At 55.3% G+C, this 27,385-nt stretch overlaps 3 protein-coding genes and 1 long non-coding RNA gene across 19 annotated transcripts in view; 3 read left to right on the top strand and 1 right to left on the bottom strand.

Annotated features, from left to right (window-relative positions):
* The first annotated feature begins 192 nt into the window (after positions 1-192).
* Positions 193-2,851, top strand: CFAP73 (cilia and flagella associated protein 73). Of its 2 annotated transcripts, none has more exons than XM_071763321.1 (7): positions 193-510; positions 1,079-1,184; positions 1,310-1,414; positions 1,477-1,677; positions 1,795-2,016; positions 2,308-2,466; positions 2,564-2,851. In XM_071763321.1, exons 1-7 carry the CDS (start codon positions 404-406, stop codon positions 2,699-2,701), a joined length of 1,038 nt encoding a protein of 345 aa, XP_071619422.1. In that variant the 5' UTR covers positions 193-403; the 3' UTR covers positions 2,702-2,851. The 2 variants fall into 2 exon arrangements, with proteins under 2 accessions (XP_071619422.1, XP_071619421.1); XM_071763320.1 differs by having other exon boundaries at positions 1,076-1,184.
* A 118-nt stretch (positions 2,852-2,969) lies between these two features.
* DDX54 (DEAD-box helicase 54) lies at positions 2,970-9,067 on the bottom strand. 4 transcript variants are annotated; one of them, XM_071763413.1, is made up of 20 exons: positions 8,864-9,067; positions 8,308-8,443; positions 8,155-8,225; positions 7,887-8,072; positions 7,740-7,789; positions 7,591-7,632; positions 7,240-7,335; positions 6,985-7,106; positions 6,750-6,811; positions 6,461-6,592; positions 5,926-6,136; positions 5,335-5,469; positions 4,814-5,035; positions 4,651-4,724; positions 4,339-4,569; positions 4,053-4,198; positions 3,872-3,985; positions 3,682-3,786; positions 3,367-3,467; positions 2,970-3,287 (listed from the first exon to the last, which is right to left on the bottom strand). In XM_071763413.1, exons 1-20 carry the CDS (start codon positions 9,065-9,067, stop codon positions 3,061-3,063), a joined length of 2,667 nt encoding a protein of 888 aa, XP_071619514.1. In that variant the 3' UTR covers positions 2,970-3,060. The 4 variants fall into 4 exon arrangements, with proteins under 4 accessions (XP_071619514.1, XP_071619511.1, XP_071619512.1 ...); XM_071763410.1 differs by having other exon boundaries at positions 2,970-3,284; XM_071763411.1 differs by having other exon boundaries at positions 4,339-4,542.
* LOC139805241 (uncharacterized) lies at positions 9,016-11,711 on the top strand. The gene is made up of 2 exons (XR_011729749.1): positions 9,016-9,154; positions 9,683-11,711. It is a non-coding gene; the product is annotated as an uncharacterized lncRNA (long non-coding RNA).
* A 1,686-nt stretch (positions 11,712-13,397) lies between these two features.
* The window catches only part of TPCN1 (two pore segment channel 1), a 45,855-nt gene continuing 31,867 nt past the window's right edge, over positions 13,398-27,385 (top strand). For 3 of the 12 annotated variants that reach the window (XR_011729742.1, XR_011729747.1, XM_071763414.1), the window contains exon 1: positions 14,410-14,661. Coding sequence is in view for 5 of the 12 variants with exons in the window: in XM_071763414.1 (XP_071619515.1) it covers positions 14,550-14,661 (112 nt within the window). In the remaining 7 variants the exon portion in view is untranslated. Of the gene's footprint in view, positions 13,487-13,850; positions 14,662-27,385 lie in introns of those variants that run through there. The other 9 variants (XR_011729744.1, XM_071763418.1, XR_011729743.1 and 6 more) reach the window with 7 other exon arrangements.

Here is a 27,385-nt window from a genome sequence, read left to right as displayed (position 1 = left end):
GAGCAATGAGTGGGCTGAGCTGCCACTGGGACGTGGATAAGAACAGTGTGAAATGGAGGAGAGCTGAGGAGGTGCAGGTGGTCTTGGTGGGACAGTGATTGGGGTCCACCTGTGCATGGTGGTCTCTGAAGGGGCATGGAGCCTGAACCGAGATGTCTGAGGGGCTGGAGTGGGGTCCAAGTGCTGGGGGGACTGGAGTGGGGGCAGGGAGCTGTGAGTGGGGCCGAGCTGTCCCCCAGGAGCCTTGCTGCAGTCCCTGTGCTCAGCATTCCACCCTCGTGGGTGATGGTTGGAGCCATGCTGGGAAAATCCCAGGGCACTGTGGGAGCCTCCAGCTGCCCCTGGCAACGGTGTTGTGCAGCCTCCATCTTGGCTGCCCTGCACCTCCTGGAGGATATCCTGCATGCCAGCCCTTCGGCGGGGAGGAGGAGGAGGAGGAGGAGGCACGGGAGAGATGGCCTCGGAGCCGGAGGAGGGTTTGTGCACAGCTGTACGGGAGAAGCTGCGGCTGTGAGTGACCTTCCCCTCTGCTCCCCCCCTCGGAGGCAACCGAGGGCTTGGCCAGGGAGCCAGCATGTCCCTAGTGCTCTGATGGTTGATGTCCCCATTTCCAGGTCCTCAGGGTGTCGCTGGGTGGGTGCTGGGTTCCCAGCTGGGGCAACCTGCTGGGTGTCCGAGCTCCATTTCCCCCTGCACCCCATCCAGAGCTGCCAGGACACTTGGGTGCTCACCTGCTCGCAGGTGGCTGTCACATGGGTCCCCTCTGGCAGCAGAGCTCCTGCTGCCACCCTTGGGTGGGGATCTACAGAGTCTGGTGGGACAGGGGGAAGCAGGGGCGTTCCCTGGGTTCTGATCTGAAAGCTGAGGTTACGCTGTGACTTGTCCTTTCCCTGGGACGTTGCAGTGGCACTGAGGGGCTCTGAGATGGAGGAGACGGAAGAGAGGTGAGGCAAGAGCGAGCCAGGGGCCCTGTGCTGAGCCCCAGCTGGCAGTGTGGGTCCCCGGAGGTCCCAGCCATGCCAGGGGGGTGGGTGCCCTCCCCACCCAGCCACGATCATCTCCTTGTGACCTGCAGCAGGACAGTGCCGGGCTGGGGTGCCTCCACACTGCTGCCCTCCACACGCTTGCTGCTAAAGAGACAGGAGATGGTGGAGGTGGAGAAGGTCCTGCAGAGGCGGCGGGAGGTAAGGGCAGCCCCCAGCCCTCCATGTCTCCCCTCCCTGGGGGTTGCTGCATGCCCTGGGAGATGCCCGCGGGCTGTGCCTGTCCCCGCTGAGGGTGATGCTCTCGGCACCTGGTGATCCCACAGGAGTTTCGGCAGAGGATGGAGCACCTGGCACGGCGCCGGCAGCGGCTGGGACAGCGGCAGGAGCAGCTCCGAGATGCCATCCTCAAATTTGACACCTTCCTCAAGGTACTGAAGAGGGGGCCCGGGCCGGGATGGCCACTGGGGTCCCACTGACACCGTCCCCACAGGCTTCGGCGGCAAGGCAGGAGCGGGCGCTGCGGCGGGCGAGTGAGGAGCGGGCACGGGTGGCGGGACAGGGGGCTGAGGCCGCCCGCCTGCGCCAGGAGCTCGGGCAGTTGCTGAGGCACAGGGACAGCCTGGCCCGGCGCCTGCGGAGCCTCCGCTGCTTCGGGGACTACTTGCGGGAGGTGCTGGCCAGCACGGGGCAGGTGAGTGTGGGGTCCCCCTCCTGCACTGCCACCCTGCATGTCCCCATGGCCCTTGTCCCCATCCAGGGCTGCAGCCCCCCCTACCCCTGCAGCCTCCTGTCCCCTCCTGCTGCCCAGTTCCAGGATGTCCCGGCAATGCTGGCCCATTTTGTGGCACTGGCGAGGACACGGGCAGCCCTGGCACAACAGGCAGAAGCCAGGCAGGAGCAGCTGGCACAGGTCCAGGCACGGCTCCAGCGGTACCAGGAGGAGGCCAGCAGCGAGCTCCTGCACACCAGCAAGGAACTGGACCAGCTCCATGCACGCCTGGAAGCCACTCGCCGGGATGTGCTCCAGGAGGTAAGGGGGAATGAGGCATGCCCAAGGTTCCCCCCACCAAGGAGAGAGGCAGCAATATGGACCCCAAGTGTGTTGGAGAGGGGAGATGCCCAGTGCAGTGGTGGTGGGAAAATGGGCTGAGCTGGGGGTCTCCATATATCCAGAAAGCATCACCAGCAACTGCACGGGGGATGTGCAGCCAGGGCTCCTGGGACCCCCTGTCCCAGCCAGGGCCATGGAGGGGACATGAGGCAGTGGCTTGGGGGGGAGGGGGAATGACACCCAGGGCTCTCTGTCACCTTCTCCCCCCAGGAGTCCCACTGGGCCCACATCCAGAATGTGGCTAGCCAGAAAACCCTGCTGCTGGGGCAGATCAAGCTGGCATTGCTCAACCTCTTCCAGCTCACCACTGCGAGGCTCGAGGTTCCTGTGGACGTGGACCTGGAGGATACTGAGGCCCAACTGGACATGGTCAGTGCAGCCCTCTCCCCTGGGCAGTGGGGCTGCCAGGGGCACAAGGACGTTCCTGTCCCTGGATGGCTGTGGCATCAGGCTCCCCTCTCCACAGGTGCTGCTATGCATGCAGGACCTGGCTGCCATCTGTGCCGAGCTGCTTCCCAGGGAGCCAGGACCATGTCCCCCACGCTTGCCTGCAGCCACCAGCACACGCCGTAGGGGTGCCAGGGTGCCTCCGGGCCAGGAATAGCCCCCAGGGACAACTGCCTACTCCAGGGGCTGGGGAGAGGCTGCCTTGGCCAGCACGGAACCACAGGACCAGCACCGAGCCACATGTCCAGACTGCTGGTATTTCTAAAGGTGTCTTGTGTCAAAATATAGCAGTGCTGTGGCTCTGTGACACCTGGTTAGTTTAGGACTGCACCTGGGGGTCCCCAGGGTGGAGAGGAAGAAATTAGCCTTCCTGTGCTAATTCCTGTGCTACAGCACAGTGCTTGTAGCAAGGACAGGAGTCAGGATGCAAAACCAGACAAATATTTAATGTACCCTTCCCTGGCGCCCAGCCCAGGCCAGGGGGAGGGAGCAGCTGCTGTGTCAGAGCCCCTTCCCCTACACCTTCTTTCGCATTTTGCCCTTTTTGGTGGTTCCCACCCGCCGCCCGAATGCCATCTGCCGCAGCTCCTGCACCCGCTGCCGGTTCCTGGCCTTGAGGCGCCTCAGGCCCCCGCTCTGCAGGAACCGCTGCTTGGCCGCCTTCTTGCGCTGCTTCAGGATCTGCTGCTTGTTCTTCAGCTCCGATCTCACCTTCCCATGGGTGTGGGGCTGCCCCGGCCCTGCTGGGGGGACACAGCTGAGCTCAGCTCAGGGGACAGCGACAAGGCCGCGGGGCTCCATTGCTTTGCTCCCGGTACTCACCCTGCCCACGCCTGTGCTTCCCTCGGAGTTGCTGCCGGCCGCGGTTCTCATCATCCTCATCCCGCTCATCAATCTTGTATTTCTGCTTCCACTTCTCATAGCTGGGCCAGGGTGGGTTAAGGGAACGTGCAGTGGCTGCCCATCACTTGACTCCCCATCTCTCCACCCAGCGTGGACTCTGACCGCCCTTCCTTGCCAGGCTTCTGTCCCAGCAGGAGATGGACTCTTGGGAGCCACACGATGCTGTGTGGCTGCCAGCAAGCCCAGCTCTGCTCCCCCTCGCCCCCAGCCCTCACCACGGCACAGGCAGGATACAGGTTGTTCTTGTAGGAGCTGCTGATGTAGCGCCCGCTCTCCGTCCGCACCTTCTTCTTGTCCTCCTGGCCCGTCTGCCCCACAAACCGCTTCTTCTTGCGGTCCCTGTGAGAGGAGGGGGTAGTGGGACAGGCAGGTCAGACCCTCAGCTCCATTTCTACCCCTCGGCCCCTGGCCAGACTGCACTCACCACTTCAGCAGCTGCCTGTTCTTGTTGAGGTTGTGGTTTTCATCGCCCATGAGATCCAGGACAGCTCCAGCCGCCTGCTGCTCGAAGGCGCTGCCCTCGCCTCCCACGCTCAGCCTGCAAAGGGTGGGTGATGAGAGCAGCCCCCGGGGCAGGAAGGTGGCAGGAGCCCCCCTGGACTCACCCTCTCTCACTCTCAAAGTCCTTGGGCCGGTATGGGATGTAGAAGTCCTCATCCTGCTCTGCTGGATGCTGCGGCTTTTTCCTGGTGTTGTTTTCTCCCTCTCGGCCCCGTTTTCGCTTCTGTCCCGCCACATTGGAGAAGATGTCCTGGAAGGGGAAGGTGGATGAAATGGACGAGCCAAGTGCCCCCCACCATTCACTGCACCAGCCCCCAAGTCCCAGCATAGCTCAGGGGCCCTGGCCGAGGCCATCTCGCAGTGGCAAACCCCCCATCCCTGCCCCACTACCTGGAAGTCTTCCTCCTCTCCTCCTTCTTCTCCCTCCTCTGGCTCAGGGTGGGGTGGGCACAGCCCCTTCCCTTGGAGAGCTGCTGCCCGCTTCTCCTGCTGCCCACGCTGGAACTTCTCGATCAGGGCACGGTCGCGGCGCCGCTTGGAGCGCATCACGGTGCTGGCCACCGTGCGGGATGTGGCGTTGATCTCGAAGATGGTCTGCTCCAGGGGTGGGGCAGGACACCACTGAGCTCACAGCTGGCTGCAGGGACCTGCCCTTCCACCCCAGCCCAGGCACCTCCTGCCCGAAGACAGGTCTCAACTCACCGCCTTGGACTTGTAGCTTTTAATGCTGTCCACAAACTTCAGCCTCTCCAGCTCCGTGTCTTCAAAGCGAGCACCTGGGGAAGGTGGGCATGGAGAGGGTCACGGATCAGCTCCGTGGTGAGGGGAGCAAGGTCCCCTCTGTCAGCATCCCCGAAGCACTCACTGAAGAACGGGTGGATGCCCAGCTGGGTCATGTCCATGTCCTTTGCCCTCTTGATGGACTCGGGTGAGGGGCCGGGCCGGGACCTCAGGTACTGCTTCTGGGCGTTGTCGGCGACGCGGCGCAGGCTGCTCAGCTCCAGTGAGCCCTCGTGGTCTGTCACCAGCAGGCACTCCTCGTCGTCCACCAGGCTCTGGGGGACACGGCCCAGGACCCCATCGGCATCTGCAGCCCAGGGGACACTGTGTCACCTCACTGCTGCCCACCCTGTGATCACTGCAGCTGGCACGGCAGCAGCCCAGGACCTGAGAGAGCAGAGCTAACAGCTCCAGGGACCTTGGTGGTGGTAACCCTGCCCCCATTCCCCCCAGCTGCACCCCAGCAACAGGAGCTTATCGCCCCTCTGCACGAAAGCCAACCACCAACTCCAGCACTGGCCAGGGATAAAAGCCCAGTGGCCACATGGCCAGTGTCCCAGCTTGGACATTCCACCACCCCAATGGCTGTGACTGGGTCTGCCATACCAGAGGGCATCTCCTGGGCTCCAGCGAGGACAAGTGGGCGCCCCAGAAAGAGGTGGAGGTCGAAGACATAGGGCATCTCATCAGAAGCCACCAGTGAGTAGGCAGTGCCACTCCGGCCAGCTCGGGCCACACGACCTGGCAAGGGGGGTGGGAAGAGTGGGAAACCAGAACCAGCCCAGCCTGTCCTCACCTGGGCAGGGACACCAGTGCTTCCAGAAGCCCCTGCGTGTGACATTCAGCAGGTGGGTAGGGGTGGTGAGGGGCTGTGGGTCACTGGAGAGAGGCAAAGGGAAGCCCCCCACAGTGCCATCATAAAGGGAAGGCACCAGCTCTGCCCCCAAGAGCTCCCGTAGTCCAGCTGGGAGATCAGGAATCTTCCTGTCCCCACTTTGTCCCCAGCCTGCCTCCTCATGTCACAACACAGTGACCTCCTGCCCCAAAGATCACCACCAATTTGGAGGCACCAGCACCAGCCCAGCAGAGTACAGGGATGAGAAAAACAAAGGACCAGGGACAGCCCATTCATAGCCTCCCTGCCACCCTGAGGGACCCCAGGTTGGAAGGACCCCTGCCTGAGGCACCAGCACCCACCAACACGATGCAGGAACAGCTTGGCCTTGGCAGGGAAGCTGTAGTTGATGACATTGTCCAGCATGGGGATGTCAAGCCCACGGGCAGCCACGTCAGTGACCAGCAGCACCGGGCACTTGCCCTGGGAGAACTTGGCAATGTTGATCTTGCGGGCAGTCTGGTCCAGTGAGCTGTAGATGTGGGTGCAGTGGATGCCCTGAGCTGTCAGCAGCTGGGGAGGGGGAAGGAGACATCAGATCCCACCTGGGCATGCACCCTCAGCCAAAGGACAGGACCCCGAGCCCCCAGGGTGCCCATCTGGACCCCCAAATCCAACTGCCCTCCCTCCTTTCTCTAAGGGGTAGGTGGTTGCAGTCCCTCCACCATCACACATGCTGTGATTTCTCACTCAACCTTCTGAAAAATAGCTGGAGACTCCAGCAGGGATGTGCCCACAGATGCAGACCCTGTGTGGGTCTGGAAGGGGGCCCCAGGCATCCCCTGAAGCCTGCCCTTTGACAGGGGTACACACCGGGCACCCCCAAATGTCACTTGCCTCTTTGAGATATTCTGTGTGGTGCTTGGTGGCCACAAAGATGACTGTCTGGTCCTGGGGCTTCACCACACTCCGGAGCAGGTGGAGCAGCACAGCTGGTTTGTCATCCCCACGCACATGGAAGAAAGCCAGCTGTGAAGGAAGGGCAGAGCTCAGCCTTCCTGCAGCCCCATGCCTGGCATTGTCACCCTCTCTGTCCCCTCCTCACAAGCCTGGAGCCACCACAGGGCAGTTTGCAGGGGGTGTGGGGTGCAAAGCCTGTCCCCAAGGCCCCCCTGGCCCCTCTCACCTTGAGCTGCTCACTGAGCTTGGACTCCACATCCAGACGGATCAGCATCGGCTCGGTGAGACCTGGGGGGTGTGGGGACACAAGTCACAGGTAGGATGTGTCACTTGGAGCCATGGCTTGGGGACACCTGGTTGGCCCAGCTTTGTCCCGGCTTGGTTTCGCCAGGCGCTGCTCAGCTGCAGCACTGTGCAGTGTCCCTGTCCCCAGGCTCTGCACAGCTCCAGCCCCATCTCACCAGCCCGGGCAAACTCCACGAGCAGCTTGGGCAGCGTGGCCGAGAAGAGGACAGTCTGGTGGCAGTCTGGGAGCCGGGCAATGATCTCCTGGAGCTGCTCAGCAAAGCCCATCTCAAAGAGTCTGCAGGGGAGGGGACAGGGGACATGGCAGTGCCCGGTTTGGTCCCTCCGTGCCCAACCCTGCCAACCCCCCAGGACACCTCGATCCTCTGTGGGGACACTGCTGTCCCCAGTGACCCTCAGGCCCCGCTGACCTGTCAGCCTCGTCGAACACCACGTACTCCACGGTGTGCAGCTTCAGCTTCATCTCCACTGCCACGTGCACCAGGCGCCCAGGGGTGGCGATGATTCTGTGGGGACAGAGCTGGTGACAGGACTGGATGGAGGGGACAGCAGCATCCTCACACCCTCCTGGGTGCTGATCTCAAATCTGACCCAAAGACCAGACAGAGAGCCCCTTGTTCCCCACAGGGAGAAGGGGAAGATGCTGCAGGGAAACAGAGTGGCACATCCCTCAGGCTGCAGACAGCAGGGATGTCCCCAGATGGTGAATGGCTCTTGGGGGCTGTTTCCCCACCAGGTCCCCTCCCTGTGTCCCCACTCACATGTCAGGGTTCTCGTGCAGGGCAGCAAACTGGTCCTCCATCCTGTCAGAGAGGGGAAGAGGCTGGGGCAGTGCTGGGCTCAGCCCCTCAGTGGGTTTTTGGGAGGCTTTAGGGAAGAGGGGACTGATGGGGACATGGGGACAGCTTACTTGTCTCCTCCCAGGATCAAGGCTGTCTTCAAGCCTGTGAACTTGCCCAGCTGTGGGGTGAGAAAGAAACGCATTGGAGGGGCATTAAAACCAAACAAACCCCTTAGCCCCGTCGTCCCTACTCGCCCCCGTTGTTGTCCCCCGTACCTCTTTGGTGAACTTGAGGGTCTGCAGGGCCAGCTCACGAGTGGGTGAGAGCACCAGGGCACGTGCCCCAGCCTGGCTGGGAGCCTTCAGCCTCTCAAACAAGGGGATGAGGAAGCAGGCTGTCTTCCCGCTGCCCGTCCGTGCCATCGCCACCACGTCCCGGCCACGCAGGATGGCGGGGATGGCCTGTGGGACACCACCCCGCTGTCACTGTCACTGTCACTGTCCCACCAGCCCGGGACGGGGTCCTGCCACCCTCTGAGCTCACCTTCCTCTGGATGGGAGTGGGCACCTTGTAGCCCTTCTTCATGATGCCCTTGAAGACGGGGTAGCTGAGGCCTGCGGGGGGCACAGTGAGGGGTGTGGGCCAAGGGGACAGTTGTCCCTCTCCTGGGGACGGCCACCCCTGCCCCACACGTACCCATGGACTGGAAGCCTCCAGATTTCTTCTTCTTCTGGTTCTGGGCCCGCACCATGGCCCGGGTGTCCGGCTCAGCCTCGGCGCCATCGTTCTCCTCGGCGGCGGGGAAGGCGGGCAGCGGGGTGGCGGCGGGGACCTGGGGACAGCGGGGGACACGGCTGTGGTGGCAGCGTCCTGGTGCTGCTCTGCGCTGCCGGCAGGTCCTGAGGACACCGGTACCGGGACGCCGGGACTGGAGACACGGGCTTTGGAAACAGGAGAACCAGGGGTCTGGAGGCACCGGTACTTGGGACAGCGGCACCGGGGACACGAGCACCGAGGACACCGGTACCGAGGATGGGCCCACGGGACAGCGGTACCGATCGCAGTGGGGACGCGGAAACCGGGCACAGCGGTGCTGGGCACCAGGGGACCCCGGCACATGGGGATAGGGTCAGCGGTACCGGGCCCGGGGGACAGCGGTACCGGTGGCAAAGAGGACCCGAGCACAGCGGCTCAGGACACACCGGTGTCACCGTCCCCTGCCGTGTGTCCCCACCCCCCATCCCGCTCCTACCGGCGCTCCCGGGGGCTGCCGCGGGGCGCGTGCTGCCGCCATCTCGGTGCGGGCGGAAGCTGCGGGAGGGGGCGGGGCCGGAAAGGGCGGGGCCCCGGCGGCGCGTGCGGACATGCGGGGGGCACCGGGCGGTGGCTCCGGTACCGGGGGAGGGGGCGGCAACCGGGCCGGGAACCAGGAACCAGGGCTCCGCCGGTCCCGCATCCCCTCCGGGGATGAATCGCTCCTCGGCAGCCCCGCGGGGTACTTCCCGCCGCCTTCCCGCCTCCCTGGGTGGTGGCCCAAGAGCAGGTGAGCGGCGGTACCGGTCCGCAGCCCTCGGCCCGGCTCGCAGCCCTCGGCCCGGCTCGCAGCCCTCGGCCCGGCTCGCACCCCGCGGGGTTTGGGGTCTCGCTGGGCGTCGGTGGCCGCGGGTTCCCGGTGCAGGCAGCCCGGCAGCGCCCCTCGGTCCGCCCGGGAGGGTCTGGAGCCCACGGGCCAGGGTTTGTCCCCGGTACCGAACCCGCCTCTCTCCTCGCCCTGTGCTCCACGGGAGCCTGGTGGGTGCCAGGGCGGGGGGCAGCCCCCGGTGGGGACGGGACGGGACCACCCGGCAGCACGGGGCACCGGGCCGGGAGAACACGTCCTGCGGCTGCGAAGTCCCCACAGCAGTGTGGGCTCTGCGAGCCGGGGGTCCGCACCCTTCCCAGCTCCGCGGGTGGGCTCTGCCTGGCTCCAGAGAATGGGAATTCAGTCTGGTGACCCTGGGGTCTCCCCTGGCTGCAGACACCGGGCGGGCAGGGTGCTCCCTGCTGAGGGGGGCAACGCTTGATTGTCCAGGGCTCAGACGTGGAAATGAATCTGGTTCCTGCTGTCCAGAAGACAGAACTGCCCCCAGCATTGGTCCAGGACCCATCCAGGAGAAGGACCAGGCCCAGGTATGCTCAGAGTGTAGCTTGGGGAGGGAGAGGCAGGACTTGGGGATCCCCCCAGAAGCAGGAGGTGCCCCTGGGGTGGAAGCCCCTTGCCAGAGCATGGCAGGTCCAAGGGGAGCCCTTGGGGGCAGTTGTGGGGAGATGGGAGCCCTGCTTCTAACCATGGACAGTCCTGGGATCACTTGGTCTGGAGGGGATGGCAGGGAGTCTCTGGTCCCTGGGAGCCTGGAAACTTCCACACAAAGGGAAACGTTCCCTCAGACCCATCCCTGGACAACCCGAGCCAGGTGGAGGGCATCATTCTGCCCTCAGGACTGATTTTATTGCCACTTCAGCAGCAGGATTGAGCAGGGCCCTGAAGATGGGAATGCCAGCTCAGAGACACACTCCTGGTCCAGTTCCATTGGCAGAGCAGAGTGGAGAGGAGGGATTTGGTGCTTATTTCTTGTCCTCACCCTTTGAAGTGAGGAGTGTCTGAACAAGCAGGTTTTCTGGAGGTGGGTGGCAGCACAGGTCGTGGCCATCTCCCTCACATCCTGCTCACTCTGTCACACTCCTTGCTTCTCCCCAGCCCAGGAATAGGAGGTGAGCACAGAGGGTTTCTCCTTTGGGGCCAGGCCTTTTCCTTGACACAGACAGCACGAGCTCCAAACACCTTTGTGTTTGTTTGGATCTTCCCTTTGTGGGCAGCCCTGCTGAGGAAAAGGCCACCGTGGCTCCCCGGGTTGGATGGGGCTTTGCTGAGCAGCAGGCTGTGCTGTCTGACTGTTCCTGTCACCCAGCTGATATTCTGGGAGCTGGGAAGGGCCAGGCTGTGCCTGCAGAAGGCCAGGGGTGGGTGGTTTTGGTGGCACTCAGCAAGGATTTATTCCTTGCCCAATGTAGCAGTGAGACAGGAGGAGAGGGAGAGTTGGGGGGTGCCCTGGGAGATTAGAAAGCAAGAGCAACCTGAAGGTAACCTGACAAGGGGAGGGTCCTTGTGATCAGCCCCAGGCATTTGGGTCTCTTCCTACACTTGGGATTGATCCAGCAGCTCTTTTCCACCTGGTGAGAACTGGAGGGACATGAAAGCAATTGGGGGCTTCTTGGAGGAGGCACTGGGGGTTCTGAGGTGAATCTGTTCAGCTGAACTGGGACATGGGCAGAGCAACTTCTCTCAGAAACACCAGTGTGATTTGGACACTAGATGGAGACAAGAGGGTTCAGGATTGAGAGGAAAGGCAGAGCCCTGTTCCCTGGCAGCAGGTGGATGAATCTGAGCCAGTGAATAATCATCAAGCTGAGGCATCTGCCCCAAAATCTGGGCAGCAGGGAGCTGCTGAATCTGAAAGCAGGACACACAGTGCAGTACTGGAGTGACTGGAAGATGTAACCTCTTAAAATGAAGAGAGGTTTATCTGAAAAACAAGTTGGTGGTGGCCAGGGTTGGTGGGTTGTCCCCCCCCTGTGCTGTGCAGGCTCCAAGGAATCACCAGGGGAAGCTGAAGCCATTGCATCAGGCACACACTTTCCTGTCCCACAGTGTCCCAGGGTGTCACTGAGGGCTCCAGGAGGTCAGAACTGGCACTTCCTCACTGTTTACACCCCAAAGAACAGTGTTGGTTAAAATCTAAATGAGCTGCTTGGATCTCATACTTGGGTTCTCACATTTGATGCTTTCTTGCTGCTCCCCTCTCTTGTTGTCCCAGAGCTGTGCAGCCAGCTGGGGCTGCTCTGGGCTGTGCTGCCTGGGGGAGATTCACTGAGTCTGAATCAAAGGAAGGGGGGAAAATGTTGGGTTGTTTGGTGCCTCCAGCTCCCCCCTTCCCAGTGGCTTAACGTGGGTGAGAGTGGAGACGAGGGCTGGAGTCACCACTGGGACTCCTGCCTGCTGCTGCTTTATCTCTTGGTTTTCTATCTGCTCAGCACTGCCATAAATCACACTTTTCACCTTTCAACCCTGACTCCTTGTCTTGTGTCTCAGCAATCTGGGAACTGCTCAGCTTGCAGAATCAGCTGTGCCCAGCCCTAGGTGCTACCAATGCCTAGAAAAGATGTGGGCAGTATTTTGTGTGGGCAGTGTTACTTTTGCTCTGCTGAACCCACCCCAGCTCCTTTTGTTTTTCAGCCCACACCTCAGCCAAGCTGCAGCAGCCTCCCAGCTCTGCATTCTGGCTGTGTGCAGCCTCTCCAGGCTGGGCAGTGCTTTGCAGAGGAGGTCTCAGCAGCACTGAGCAGTGGGTGGGGAAGAACAAGCAGTCCCAGGAGTGAGCTTCTTGCTGGGTGTTTGCACTCGTGTTGTTACAAGGCTGCTTTCCCCCCCCAACCAGCAGCGTTGTGCTGGAGCACACTCCAAAAAACAGCCTCTGCGTTCTGCCAGGAGCTGTCAGGAGCCAGGTGAGGACCCAAAGCAGCCTGACCTGATGGCACTGGGAGAGGTTTCATTGCCAGGAAGGTGAACAAGAGCCAGCAGTGTGCCCAGGTGGCCAAGAAGGCCAATGGCATCCTGGGCTGGCTCAGGAACAGCGTGGCCAGCAGGTCCAGGGAAGGGATTCTGCCCCTGTGCTCAGCCCTGGGGAGGCCACAGCTTGAGTCCTGTGTCCAGTTCTGGGCCCCTCAGCTCAGGAAGGAGATTGAGGTGCTGGAGCAGGTCCAGAGAAGAGCAAGGAGGCTGGGAAGGGATCCAGCACAAGTCCTGTGAGGAAGGGCTGAGGGAGCTGGGGGTGTTGAGGCTGGAGAAGAGGAGGCTCAGGGGAGACCTCATCACTCTCTCCAACTCCCTGAAAGGAGGTTGGAGCCAGGGGGGGGGTTGGGCTCTCAGGTGGGCAGAGAAAAGCCTCATTGGGAAAAACGCTGGGAATGTGAGACTGGACATCTCTGCTTTAGTCACCAGGGAGATGCTCCAGCTGCCTTCCTACCTGTTGTAACACTGACAGCAGTTGTGCTGCTGCCAAAATCAGGCCGAGCCTGGTTGATTTTTCAGGCTTCATGATGCTCAGGGACTCTCCTGGGGTGCTGAGAAATGCTCCTCTTGGACCGAGGGACAGATTTATTCATTACAAACTGGGATGCTCCCTTCCAGCTTGAGAATCCTCATCACAGAGGGACACGATCCTGGGCTCTTGTTTTGTTTCACTGAGGGGGCCTTTGGCTCCTCCTTTGCTGTACTCGCTGGCCCTGGGCCGGGCCGGGCCGGACTCCCCTCCCCAAGGGCCCAGCCACTCTGCAGCCATTCACGCCCGCCCGGAGCTCGGTGGGGCCTGGGAAGGGCCGTGTTACCCCCCGGGATGGGCCCAGAGCTGCCGGGCTAGGCCCGGGCTCCCGCCGCTGCCCCGCCGTTGCTAGGTAACCGCTCCCCGCTGACCCCGGGGGCGGGGCATCGGCACAGCCAATGGCAGCCCGCGCTCCCTCCTGACCCCGCCCCTTCCCCTGCTTGATGCGAGGCGCTCGCCGCTCACCAACCCCTCGGGCCAATCAGCGGCCCCGTTTTCCTTGAGAGACAGCGGCGCTGCCCAATGGCGAGCGGCAGGAGGAGAAGGGGGCGGGAACAAGCCGGATCCTCTCGCGGGAGCGGCGATGGGTGGGGCGGAGCGGGAGCTGAGCGCGGATTGGCGGGGCGGGGAGGAGGCTCGGCCAATCGGCGGGGGCGGGGCGGGCCCGCGCGCGCGGGCGCTGAGGAGCGGTGTCGCAGCAGCGGCGGTGCCGGTTCGGGGGGGTCCGGTTCGGGGGGGTCCGGTTCGGGGGGGGGACCAGTTCGGGAGGGGCCGGTTCGGGGGTTAGCGGTTCAAGGGGGCCCGGTTCGGCGGTGCCGGTTGGGCGGGGACCGGTTCGGCGGGGGCGGGTTCCGAGGGGCCGGTTCGGCGGTGCCGGTTGGGCAGGTACCGGTTCGGCGGGGCTGTGGAGGTGTCCCTGGGCCTGTAGGGGAGAGGGCAGGGGGCGGTGTCAGCCCCCAGGCTGCCCCAGGGCTCCGTGGAAGCCGGGAGGGGGCTGCGGGGCGGCCTGTGCGGGCCGGGGGTGGCGGGGCCGGGCCGGGCCGGGTTGGCGGGGCCTCCAGAGCGCGGTGAGAGCCCCGTCCCGGTGTCCCTCTGTCCTAGGAACCCGCTCCTGAGCGCTCCGTCTGCTCTCCAGCCGCGGGGGTCCACCGCCAAGTCTCCCGGTCGGCCCAGTCCCGGTCCCGGTCCGGTCTGTTGCTGCGGGAGATGCGGCCTCCTGCCCTCACACGGCCCGCAAGGAAGGAGACGGTGACGGTGACAGCTGCCTGGTGACACCGGTGCCCGGGATTGTTTCTGTTCTCCACCTTTTAAACAGCCCCTGCCTGGCAGTGTCAGCGCCCGGCAGAGCAGCCCGGGGAGCTCCGTGTGTGCAGCCCCCAACCGGACTCCTTCTCTGAGTCTTTCCCTTCCCCACCTGAAGTCGGGGCGTGTTGGCACAAGAGGGGACAGAGCCATGCCTGGTGGGGACACTTAGCACCATGCTGGCACCGGGTGCATCCCGCCTGCCTGCTCCTTGTGCTCAGCAGCTGGGACTTGGTCAAGAAGCAAGTTCTTTGCCTTCCGTGCTGTACTCTGAGCCCTGCACTGGCTGGAACAGGCAGCCCGGGCCTGTGAGCTGCCAGATCCTGTTGTTTTTTTGAACTGTGGTCTCCAGAGATGGGCACCCATCCCTTTATTTCCTTATGGTTAGAAGACTCTCCTGATGGGAGACTTTCAGGGAAGAGTTTTTGACATAAGAATTTCAGAAGTGGAACTGGAAAAAGTGTCATCTGAAGCTCTTGGAGCCTCTGGAGGGACAGGATGGCTGTGAGCATGGATGATGATGTTCCCCTCATCCTCACCCTGGAGGACAGTGGCAGCAGTGCCTCGGCCCCTTTTGGTGACCTGGATCAGGAGGAGCTGCCTAATGAAAGTAAGATTGCTGGGTGGGGGTTTCCTGCCTGCTGGGCTGCCATTCCTCCTGTTGTGGCTTCTTTTCCCTCTGCTTGCTGGGACCTGAAGCTCTCAGGGCTGTCACTCACCTCACCCCTTGGAAATTCAGGTCAGGAAGGTGCTTGTTGTGATGCTCAAGGCACCTGTGTGGCACAGGGCAAAAGACACCCAGATGGTTGGGTCCTACTGACTCTGTTTCTAACACATTTTTTTTGTGGTTTCTGTGACTTCCCTGTCCTTAAGCTCCTCTCCCATGTGCTGCTCTCCTCTTCTTGCAGTGCCTCCCTGGCCTGAGCTCTCAGGTGCAGCAGCTGCAGTGCTGCCATGGAGCATTTCCTAACACCACAAAGTCTCTGTCCTTTGCAGCTGTTGCTTGGCCTGTTTCTGGTTTACATTCTGATTTTATTTTGTTTTGTTTTGGGTTCTTTTTGCAATGAGATACACATTGATAATTCCTTTCTTCAAAGAGCCTGCAGTACTCTCAGGTGACAGGGGCTCAGTGGGACAGAGCCAGTCTGTGAGTGTTGGGAGGGGGAAAACAAAAGCCTCCAGCTCTTAGCAGCAGTGCTTTTTTTCCTCCATCACCCTGCAGCAGGTGAGATGGGAGCAGCAGATGTGTCTGAGCATGTTCAGTGAGTTGTTAGTTTGTGTTACTCCTCCTGGAATGTACTCAAGCAGTTTTGCTCAACACACCTGACTTCCAGCTGACATTGCAGGTGGATGCACAGGTCCTGTGAACCTCTTCAAGCTGCCCCATTTCTAACAAGTACATGTTTCCCAGGCCTGGCATCATCTCTTTTTTTTTTTTTTTTTCTGCATTATACCTTCATTTCATGTTGCCTCTGTGACTCTGCAATTTGATTTCTGTCTTGCAATCATATGGGTTCCCTTTATTTTTGTTTCTGGGACTCCTGAGCCAGTAGCTGGTTTCTGACAGTCATGATTTTTCCTCCTCCTCCTCCTCCAGTCCTGCAACACATCCCTGCCTAAATTGCCCAGCTGACATTCCCTAAGCTGTGCTGCATCCTTGCTCCACTGCATCTCCTCTGCTGCATCTCTTTGTCTTTTAAAGTTTATCTCTCTCTTTTCAAGTTAAATAGAATGCTTCTATCATCAGGGAGTGTATTTATAGGCTTTCTTGTGACTAATTTTAATCACTCTTCTCTCATCTTTTTCTCCTCTCTGCTTCCCATCCCTTTAAAGAAGCTCTGTGAGGTTTATCATTTGGTTAAAGCCAGCACGGTTGTGTTAAAGCACAAGGATCAGAGTGAACACAGTTTGCTCCCCTTGAAATATGGGGAAATTATTTAGGGACCAATTTTGTGCTTCTTAAAAGATGACTGTGTGGTTTTTGAGAATTAATTTCCTGGAATTCTTTGAAGGACGTGGTGCTGAAGGACTGTGGTTTTGGCTGGAGGTTTTAATCCCTGTTCAAGTTGAATTTGCTGAAAAATATAAAACTTATTCTGTGAAAGTGATGCTGGATGATATGGAGCCTTCTGAAGTCAGTGGGTGCAGTGAGAGTGGGCTGAAGGATTAGGAGAGGGAGGCTGGCACCAACAACTTGAAAGGCAGATTTATCTCTGAGAAGCGGGAAGCTTAAATCAGGGAGTGAGCAGACAAGGGCAGTGCTTGGGAAAGGAAGTGTGTCTGAAAAACTGAACCTGGAGCCCAGCTCTCCTCTTTCTGTGCAGGGAAATCTGCTGTGAAATGCAGAAAAGCTGTGTCTCACGGAGGCTTGAAGAATTCAGATGGTTCCTCTCTGCTCTGCTGAGGACTGAAATGACATTAAGAGAGCTGTGTGATGTTGTGGGTTTAGTCACAGGCTGGCTTTTTCAGGGAAAAAAAAGTTATGTGAGCAGTTCCTTTCAGGAGAGGGAGAGCCCACCAGGGAAATGATGAGGGCTTGGGGATGGGGAAGACTCTTTTCTTTCTGGTTTTGTCTTCTCTATGCCTGAACTCACAGTCACAGGTCGCTGCACCTGCCCCTTGGTGTGGTGCCCCTTGCTGTGGTGTTGTTTCAACAAAACAACCTTTTGTTGAAGTGTGTCCCCAGATACCAGCTGGGACTGGTACCAGTGCAGCAGGACCCCTCCTTCTCTCCCCAGGTGCCACTGAGGGAAAGCCAAAGTGAGTGCAATTGCCTGGAAGCTAAATCATGCCTCAGAGGTTGATTGTAATTAAGTTTTACTCCTCTTCTGCTGTGTCACAGACCTCTCCAAATTGTGATCCATATTCCAGCCTCATGCTGGGTACTGGTGTGGTTTCAATAGAGTGACTCTCACATTTTTAAAGGACCTTCTTTTGCTCTTTTAATAAAAAAAGAAAACAGAACCAACTCGCTCCATCATGTGGGTTTGTTCAACCAGACCCTTGGATAAACAAATTAGTAATTTGGGGGTCTTGATACTGATTGTCTGGTTATACAGACAAATTACTGGGTTGAAATAAGTAATAACAGGGTTTTCTGAAAGCAGGGCAGTTGCATATTAAAAAGAAAGAGTGCAACTGATCCTTTCTGGATCCTGCAGAAGAGTGGGCTCCTGGGTAAGTGAATGCCTTGGAGTGAGAGTAAAAAGAAAGCTAAATGAGAAAACTGTGTGGCAAATTACATTCTTAAAGAAAACATCCAGCTGCAAAAATTGATCTCCCTAATCATACAGCTCTGAAGCACTTAATGGGAGAAAGTACTTGCGTGGGGAGGAATATTAAAGCTCTGCCTTCCTTGGCTCGTGGTGGGGTACATGTCTGCCAGGGAGCTCCTGATTGCAGCCACAGCACAAGGTCAGAGTCCTGCAAAGTTGCTGGGAATTCAGCCTGCATCCAGAAAAATGTGGTCCCTGTGGTGCCAGCGTTTCTCTGACTACACCATGAAGTTCTGTAGTGCTGAGTAATTTTAATTTCAAACTCCTGCAGCTGAAGGAGACCAAGAAGCACTTTAATCACTCGAATCCACCCTAATTAATATGATGCTGCCCTTCCCTGGTATGGCCTATCTGAGAATCTCCAAGGGCTGTACACCCTCTAATTACTCTTCCCAGCACCTGAGGTGCTGAGGTGAATTCACCTGAGGTGAATGACTAATGCTAACTGAATTGCTGCAGAAAGCAAAAATGGGGATACAAATTTTTCCTGACCTTTCCCAGAACTGCCTGCTGAAAACGGGTGAGGAGCAGCCTGGGTTTAGTGCTTGCCTGTCCCTCACCCAGGTTTGTGAGAAGCATTCACACAGGCTTCTCAAAATATCTCCAAATATGTGTTTTCCATATACAAAGGCATAGCCTTGAAACTCTGGGACAGTGTCTCTCCTTGAGCTGCTGGGAACTATAAGCAGTAAACGAGTGCACATTGATTTATCCTGTATTAGATCAGGTACAAGATTCTCCTTTGCCTCCTGCATGGAAATTGCTGTAGCCTCAAGTGGAGTTGCAGTGTGCTCAGAGCAGAAAGTACAGCTCAAAGTGTTGTATGGGGAACAATGTGATATTGTGTGTCTGTTTCTCCCACACAATGGGTTATGGCAAGTGGAAGAAGTCATCTTTAAACTCTGGGTTTTTACAAGAAAGTGACTGCACCTGCTATTGAAGTAAAAAATGAATTACTGCCTGGAAGGGGGGAGGGGGAGCCACTGCAACAGCAAAGTGGGATGTTTCCCAGAAGCACTGTTGGAAAATGGGAAATTACAACTTTGAATGCTGATGTTTCAGCTGAGCCTTAACCAGTCCAGGTGTCTGCTGCCCAAAGAGTCAGGAAAAGAGCCAGCCTGGCCTGCTGCATTTTAAAGAATTGTTTGAGGCCTGTGCCCCGATGCCTGGGCACTGCTGTGATGGAGAAGGTGGCCCAAAGTGTCTAAAGAAAAGGACATTTCCCTGCTGGTGTGGTTGGAGGGGCTGCCCAAGGTGTGTGCCTGGTGAGGAAAGTGACTTTGGCCAAGGGAAGCAGTGAGTGCTTCCCAGACTGTTGGTTGTGCCTCTGGAAGGGAGGTGGGGTGTGTGGCTGTGGGGTTTCTGTGCCCCTTCCTGCTGCACCTCAGCCTGCCAGCAAAGCTGCTGAGGGAAACTCAGCTGATGGGTCTGAGCACAGAGCCCAATTACAACATTAATGAACATTGTGCACAACAAACACATTGAAGAAAAAAGTTATTTACTGCTCCACGTGTAGACATGCTTCTGGAGGTGGCCCAGGACTGTGGGCAGTTGATGGTGTTCTTTGAAACTTGTGAGTCACCTGGATTTGCAACCTGAAGTGATGTAATTCCTTTCTGTCTTGGATCTGGTTCCAGAATGAGTTTGTATCAGCAGGGAAAGTCCACAGTGCAGTCCACAGCTTCAGCTCATGTGGTCATGGAGTCCCTAATCTGCAAACACCTCTGTTGAACTCTTCCTGCTGCAGCTTGCTTTTGAGCTGTCTGTGGATGAAAGAGAACTTCAGGTGTAAAACAAGTGCAAGCTTTCTGGTGGGCTGAGGGAGTGAGCAGAGAATAAGTAAATAAATAAATCCCTGACCTGTGGGTAAAGGTTTTAGCTCCACAATCATGGAATAGCTGTGCTTCTTGAGGAGCTACTTGGGTTGCTGTGAAAGCATTCTGGCTTTGCTACCTTTGGAGGAAAACAGGCTTTTGAAATGTCAGCTAATAGGTTTAATAAACCCTTGGGGATCTGTAGTTTCTGAGCCTTGTGGGAAGGTCAGGATTTTGAGGATGGTTATTTGGACTTGGGCACTCGTTAGGAAATGCTGTTGCAAACAGATGGGAAGAAATAGGGGACGAGGGAACGAGCAAATCCTTGCAATGGACCTGGCAGATCCCAAGATCTCTGCCAGCCAGGCTCTTAACCAGCCTTTTGGATTATCTGGTGGCTTTCTTGGATGCTGTGCAGGATATTTTCTGACGTCGTGGCTCCGATTTGCCTTTAATTAGTTCCAGTAGCTGTGCTTCCACTGCTGCCTTCAGAGGTGAAGTATGGCCAGGGTGTGGGCCTGGGATCTCATTTTCAGGAGCAGCCCAGTCCTGCTCCTTTTCATACCAGGGATACATCAGTTCACCTCACTGTGGTTAATGTGTCTCATCTGCAAAGCACAGATTACACCTCTCGTGGATGTGGAGAGGTAGGCTTCATTCCTTTGGTAGAAAGAGGTGCTGGTTTGCATTGCTGTGCATGATTTATTTTTCTTGGTGTGTACCTGCTTAAAATTTCTACAGAGAGGCATTTTTTTCTGAAGCAGAAGTGGTAGTTCAGTGCTGGATTGTTGTTTATGCCTCTGAAAGTCTCATTTCTCCGACCTAACAGCCTTGCAGTTTGCAACTCCTGCCAGTGCTTTGCTAATCCTTTCCTGGCCTAGATGATTTATAATGAATGTTTTAAGCTAGCAAAGCGAAACAAAACTGCCTCTGAGATGAGCGAGGGCTGAAAATCTTGGAAAGAGAAATGAGCACCCAAACATAAGGAGATTATTGTTTTCTCCTTCACCACCATTCGTTTCCCTGGGTGATGAGCTCTGTAAACTCAGGGGAAGGAGGAAAATGCTGCTTTTTAGGAGATGTTGGGTGTCTTTCAGTATGATGTTAGAAACAGTGGAAAATGTGTTTCTGCTCTTAAGTTCCAAATGCATCATCCTCTGGAATCTCATTTATTCTGGGAATTCAGGTTTTAAAGCACAACCCACTGCTTTGGCTTTGCTGAAATATTTCCCATACTGAGAGGCCAGAGCTGGCACCTTTTGAGTCAAGAGAAGCAGCACTCTGCTGTCCAGAGCTCTCAGAAGCATTTGTACTGAGACATTCTCAACGTGGTACCTGCAGAAGAAAAACCACAAGCAAAGTAAATTACCAGGAGGTGTTGCAGGCTGCAGTTATCTTGTGTATATTTTTTTTTTTCCAAGCCTGCCTTGTTTTCTTAGCCCTGCAGGAGACCCCTCTGCACAATGCACACATTGTGTGTTTCACAGTAGGATGCTTTGTCAAACAGAATCTCTGCACTGTTGACTCTTTGGAGCAGTGAAAAAAAAAAAAAAAAAAAAATCCGAGTGATTTGGTCTTGAATGCCCCATGCTGTTCAAATCTGAGCGAGTACAAGTGTATACAAGGTAAAGACCACTTGGGTTTGTGTTCCATTATCCTGGAGTCAAATGGTTCTTTCTCCTTTGTCATCTCCCTGCAGCACTGGGGATGGAGCTCATCTTTCATGCACGCTGGCTGGAAAGTTGGGAGGATGCTGCAGAGGGGGTCGAGGAGTCTGGAAGCTTCCCACTTTTTTCATTAAAAATGGAATAATGATCTTTATCTTTGAAGGAGGGAGCCCCTTCCCTTCTTGTGCCTCTTCTTTAGGACCCAGTTTGCATCTTTTGGGGGTGAGAGCAGAAGAAAGGGGCAAACTAAGTGTTTTACTCCCCAAGGTGATTGCTGTGGTTGGAAGATGATGGGTGGGGGTGAGGGCAGGTGCTGCAGCATCAGAGGGCTTTGCTTTTCCACCAGCTGATCCCGGAGCTCTAGAAGGTGTTGAGGAGTTTGAAAGTGTTCAGGCTGCAGTTTTAAATCCACAACTTTCCAGCTCGAACCGGTCACTCAGCTGCCACAGCTGACTTGGGAACATTTGGCTCAGGAAGCGGAACAACAGTTGGAAACAAACAGTGATTGGTTTTTTCATGACTTCCCAGGGAACGCATCAGTTTGTTTGTTTCCCCCCCTCCTCCCCCTCCCCTTATTTTTGTGATTCCTGTGGATTTTTAAGGCACTGTAGATGCAGGATGTTTGGTTTAGCCAAGCTTGCTTACTGGCAGATGAAAATGAGCAAAGGCTGAGCATGCTGAGTTCACTCATCATAACCCATCCGATGCTTCTCAGAACTTCCTTTGCCCTTGGTATCTTCACTGAGGAATCCTGCCTGCTGCCGTCAGCCCCCCTGCCTTGAAATCCCATTTTACCCATTTGAATGCTGTAAGAAGTGCTGTATAAACTAAACAGGAGCATCTGTGAAGTGGTTAGAGTTGTTGTTGATTGCCTTTTCCTTATTGCCTTCAGGGGATTTCAGCTTGAATTTGCTGGAAGTAGAATTTATGAGCCAGAACACTCCATTTCTGATCCTTAAACTGGGAAAAGTGTGGTGAATTTGATAGGTCTGTCTCTTACCTCCAGTGTCTCTGGCTTTTGATCTGGACCTTGTAGGGTTCTCCCCATGTCTTTGGCATTATTGCTTATTTTTTTGCACGTTGAGAAGATGCCTGGTTTTTAGATGACTGCTTGCTTTATGGAGAGCTGGAGGAGCAGCTTTCAGATTTCATCCATCTGCTCCGAGCGAGCAGCTCGGCAGGGAGCTTGAGCACCTGCACTGCTGGGCTCTGCATCTGGGAGCCAAGGAGGCAGCTGAGATGGGGCTGTGCTGCTCCACCACAGCACCCCGTGGGTGAGGAAAGAGCCTGAGGATGGCAGGAGGAGGACTTGAGTCACAGTGTGGGGGTTTGAAGCTGGTATCCAGTGCTGATTTTAGTATCATGATCCGTCTTGTTGGAACAAAAGGCTTTTTTTTTCCTGCTTACATGAAATTTGGGAAGTATCTCTGGGCTCAGCCATGATAAACCCTCTGATTCTGTGGGGCTGGGCAGCTTAGTTACCCTTTGTGCTCCCTAACTGTCTGCCTAGGACGTGCAGTTATGTGTATGTTGTCATCTGGGGGTTTCTGATCATCTGTATTTTATTCTAGCTAGCACTGTTTTTCTGAGAACACTTTTTGCTATTCTCGATGGGTTTGGGAAAGTTTAGGGTAGAAAAGTAATGTAGCCTGCTAAAGGATTTCACTGGAATGCACAAGTATGTCCCTGCTCTTCGTTAGCTAAATGAAGAAATGCCTGTGGAATTAAAACTAAATGATCAGCCCTGCAAGGAGGAGCACTAAAAACTCCCTGGGGTCAAATTGTACTGGTGAGTTGGCTGTGCCAGTGACAGGATAATCAGATGTGGGAGGAGGAAGGAAGGGATCCTGCCATTCCCTGCAGCTTGGCCTTTGGCAGCTGCTGGCTGGAGGCATGGGGCTCCAGAGGAAGAGGGTAAGGGCAGAAGTTTTCACTAGTACAGTATTCATAGAATCACAGAATCCTAGAATTGGCTGGGTTGGAAGGGACCTCAGAGCTCATCAAGTCCAACCCTTGCTCCACTCCCCCCGTGGTTCCCAGCCCATGGCACTGAGTGCCACATCCAGGCTCTTTTGAAATATCTCCAGGGATGGAGAATCCACCCCTTCCCTGGGCAGCCCATTCCAATGGCTGAGCACCCTCTCCAGAAAGAAATTCTTTCTCATCTCCAACCTAAACCTCCCCTGGCACAACTTGAGACCTCTTGTGCCCTCTTGTCTTGCTGAGAGTTGCCTGGGAAAAGAGCCCAACCCCCCCCTGGCTCCAACCTCCTTTCAGGGAGTTGGAGAGAGTGATGAGGTCTCCCCTGAGCCTCCTCTTCTCCAGCCTCAACACCCCCAGCTCCCTCAGCCTCTCCTCATAGGATCTGTGCTGGATCCCTTCACCAGCCCAGTTGCCCTATTTCCACAGTCTATCCCTTTTTTTTTTTTTTTTTTTTCCTGTGGCACTGTCACCTTGGCTGAAGGGGATCTGCACCTGGTGAGAAGCACAAGCATAATCCATCTTGTAAATGCAGTGTTCCTGCCCCAGAAAACAGCAGTGTCCAGCTGCTTTTTCAGTCAGGTAGCAGTGAGTCACTGCAGAAATGAGCAGATGCTGCTGCTTGCTGCCCAGTTGCTTGTTTTCCATGGTGCAGAGGGGAATGTTGCTTCTCCAGGATGCTGAGCAGACCAGACTGGAAATGGGATTGAAGGGGAACACAGGCTGAGACTGGTTTGCACTGTGGCTCTGCCTTGCTCCCTGCAAGTGGTGTTAAATGTTGTGTGTTCTCTGAACTGCTGTCAGGTGCAAACAAGTGACCCCTTTGGTCCTGCCTGTGTTCAGTCAATGCTTGCAAGGAGCTCACTAAGGAGAATTTTGGCATTAGGGTCAGAAGTGACCAAGGCAAAGCTCTTTCCTTTCAAATATAAGGCTGGCAGCAGGATCCTGTCTCTCGTGGCTGCAAAGGGAAAGGCTTCAAAAAACGTCAGAAATGGATCATATAGTTTGAGAGAGCACAAATGCATACAGAGCAGCACTAACAGGAGCCTTAAAGCTGTTTGAAGGGCAGTGAAAAGGCACAGATGTGGCTGTGCTGGCCAAGGTGGAAGCAGCTACACTGCTGTATGGCAAAAGAGGGAATAGAAACTGGGAGTGGAGGAAAATCACAAAGAGAAACACGGTCAGCAGAGCTAAAAGTACTCTGCAGGATGTGAGAAATAAAAAGACATGTTAAGTGCTGCTGGCCTGTTAGGAATTCAGGGTTGAACACTGGTCGATAATGCTGCGAGGGAGCTGAAGAAATACTGTATGAATTCTGTATCTGGTGAAAAGCCAGGTGACCTGGTCATCATGTGATCTATTCTTCCATTCCTACAGTAAATAGAGAATAAACAGCTGATGCTAAAGGTAGGCATTTAAAAACTAGCAGAGGGCTTTTGATTTTTCCTTAGGGGTGCAGCTGTGGCAGGCTGAATATTGCTGTAATCCTGACTTTTTTTTTTCCAGCCCCAGAAAGTATTTTGCACCAAACAGGGGATGGTGGGCCAGCCAGCCAAACAAGCTTTCCAGGCAAAATAATGGGAGCTCTTCCACAGGAGCTCTTCCAAAAACTGGATTTAAAGGGTTTTCATGTCAATCAGTGTGGGTTTATGGAAAAGTGAGTGTTGTATGAACCTGAAGTCAGGCATGGACTTACTTCTGGTGTTGCAAGATGGACTGACAGTGTTTTGAGAAGATGTTTATTTTGGCAACTGTGTGGCATTTTGATTGAGGAAATTACCAGTAGCAATTACCACTGTGTAGCTAATGGCTCTGCAAGCCACCTGACTGATGGGTCTCAAAGTCCAAGTGGTTATTGGGACTGGTTAGTGCTTAGCAGATAGTGTCACAGGGGTCAGGTATTGTGCCCCTGTCAGCTGCAAGATTTCTTTCTGGTCTGTAAGGGAAGGGGAAAAAAAAAAAAAAAGAAGCCATTTCTGATCTTGCTCATGATGAAGTTGACTGCAGCAGCTGGGTCACAATGGAATTGTGTCTGTTGGTTGAGGCTGAGGAAATTCAGACAAGGAATGTGTTGACAGTGTGGTTAAAGTTTGGAACCACTCTGTAGGAGATGGAGAGAGTTCTGCAGTGCTGGAAGTCAAAATTGGCCATATTCTGAAGATGTGGTTCTGCATCAGGACTGTTGGACTTGAAGTAAGGACAATCAGGGGGAAAACCCTCTGGCAGCTGGTTTGTGGTGTCATACTAGTGGTTTAACTCCTCCCTTCCTCCCCAGTCCTGACATGTAACCTCTCCAGTTCCTGCCAGCTGTCATTTCTACCAAACATGCAGAAGTCCTGTTTTTATGTCAATGAGGAGCAATTACACAGCACTAGAGGCTGGGGCTTTCCCCATTCCTCTCCATTCATCTCCCCCTGAAGCTGGCAGCTTCCCTTTCCTGGCTGAGAAGTGGTGACAAGGAGGAGCAGACCTGACAGCCTTGTATTCACACAGAACCTGTGTGGCAGAGTCTTGTTCTAACACCATAGGAGATAATTATGGACTTCTTAGTACAATACAATACAATAAATAATGTAGGTCAGGTCTCAGCCTGTCGTGGTAATGCATTAGGGTTCTCCCATCATCCTGTTATTTAACTCAATTTCTCTCATTTTCTTGCTCTCCTTCTCTCTTTAGGGTAGAAAGGTCAGCGTGGCACATACCTTGGTACTTCCTACCCTGTTCTGGTCCAGCTTGGCCACACAGGAGGTTTGGTGCCCAAACCAGCAGTGGTTTCTCACAGCAGGGAAGCTTTTTCCTCTCAGCTCCCCACTGATAACTTTGTGACTTCCCCAGAGAGCTGCTGGGGGCTTGCAGCCAGAGCTGGCAGCACACTGCTCTTGGGGGGGAAAAAGGCCAGATTGCAGCTTAATGGAACAGCTTTCCAAACTGCAGCAGGAAAAGCCAAAGGCCCTGCTTTGGAGAATTTAAATGAGGAAGGTGCTCTTACAAATGCTGACATTGTGTTGTTACCAGCACTGAAGAGAATTTTTAACATGGTGAAGCCCATGAAGCATTGGCTTCCCGTTTTGGAACAAAAAGAGGAAATTCCCCCGTGTAACAGGATGTGTTAAAGAAAATGCCATATCTGAATGATTCTGATATTGTCTCTTTCCCTTTCTGTTACTTCCTCAAAATGTTTGAATTATAAATGTATGTGTGTGTATTTCATGTCTGACCTCTCTGATGAGCCACAGCCTCAGGCAGAGCTCATCTCTTCTTTGTTGTTGCCAGCAGAAACTTAATTATTTCCAATTGCTTTTCTCATCCAAAATCAGTTGTTTGATAGAGCCCCTCAATGACTCAGGTATTTAATTCCACTTACAGAATAATTTTATCTGTGTCAGTAAAGTCTTTCTTGCTGTGATATGATCAGACCAACAAGATTATAACCCATAGAGGTTGCTGAAGGGATGGGTAATGCCAGGCTGTAAGTGATCCTTCTCTTGTGGCTTTGACTTCTCCTTTTTCTGCTGTTTGTTTCCTGGGGGTTTGTTTGCCAGGATCAGAAGTAAAGGGTATGGAACTGGCACAAGCAAGATTCTTAATTATATTTTCCTACTGCAACCTTTCCTTTTAGGTGAGTTTTCATGATTAAAACTGCTCTTGTTTTGCCATTGCAGCTATGAGTTAGACAGCCTCAGAGTGTCACTTGTCTGCTTCTGGCACTCCTGATGGCCTTTCATGGACTTGCTCATGTAGGAGGATTTAGTCACACATCTGGCACAAAGCAGCTTTTTGGAAGAGGGCCTGGGCATCTGGTGGGTTGCCTGAGCTGCTGGAAGGCAGTGCAGCTGAGGAGCAAGAGCTAGTGGGGCAGGTAATGTTATTCTTGCTGGGAATTAAGGAGTGATCCTCCTCCATTTCACTGTTGACTGCTGCAGAGGCTTTGGAGCTCTGTGGTCTGGTGTATGCATGAGCTGTGGGAGGCTGTCAGGGCAAGGTGAGCTCTCTGAGGGTCACAAGTCACCCATCAGTTTGTCTTCAGCTGCTGAAATCTCTTGCTAACCTGACTGTGGATCCCAAACACCCTGAAGGAGAGGGATCTGCCCATCTGCCTCTTGCTGCTACATATCCAGGAAGGAAAATTGTCCAGCAATCAGACATTTTCTGAGCAAAACTTCTCACATAACATTGCAGAAAAAGAAAAAAAAAGAAAAAAAATCAAGTCCCAGGGCGACTCGGGGTTGAGATCAAAGGAGAGCAGGTGCCCTGAAGAGAGACAGCAGTAAACTGGACAGATGAGGATCTCCGACAACCCATCTAGAGAGTGTAGAGAGGTAAAATTACCCTCATCTTTATTTTCTCAGAAGCCTTTTACATATTTTTCTTCTTTGTTCCTGACTAATGTCTCTTTTTGTCCCTACAAAGGGTGGTGCAGGAAGTAAAGCTCACCCTGTTCGGAATGGTTAGTGAGCCACAGAGCAAATGGTTAATGAAATTCTGGTTCTGACCCACTCAGCAAGAGCTGGCTGGAGGCATGGCTTCCACTGAGACAAAACAATTTCCTACCACCCCTGAGCTCTCTTGTCATTGTCTCTAGCTTGTGCATTAGGATT

The sequence above is a fragment of the Heliangelus exortis genome, chromosome 19 (genome assembly GCF_036169615.1).
Source record: "Heliangelus exortis chromosome 19, bHelExo1.hap1, whole genome shotgun sequence".
NCBI lineage: Eukaryota > Metazoa > Chordata > Aves > Apodiformes > Trochilidae > Heliangelus > Heliangelus exortis.
The sequence above is the reverse complement of the archived record's forward strand: the minus strand, read 5'-3'. Positions and strand labels throughout refer to the sequence as shown.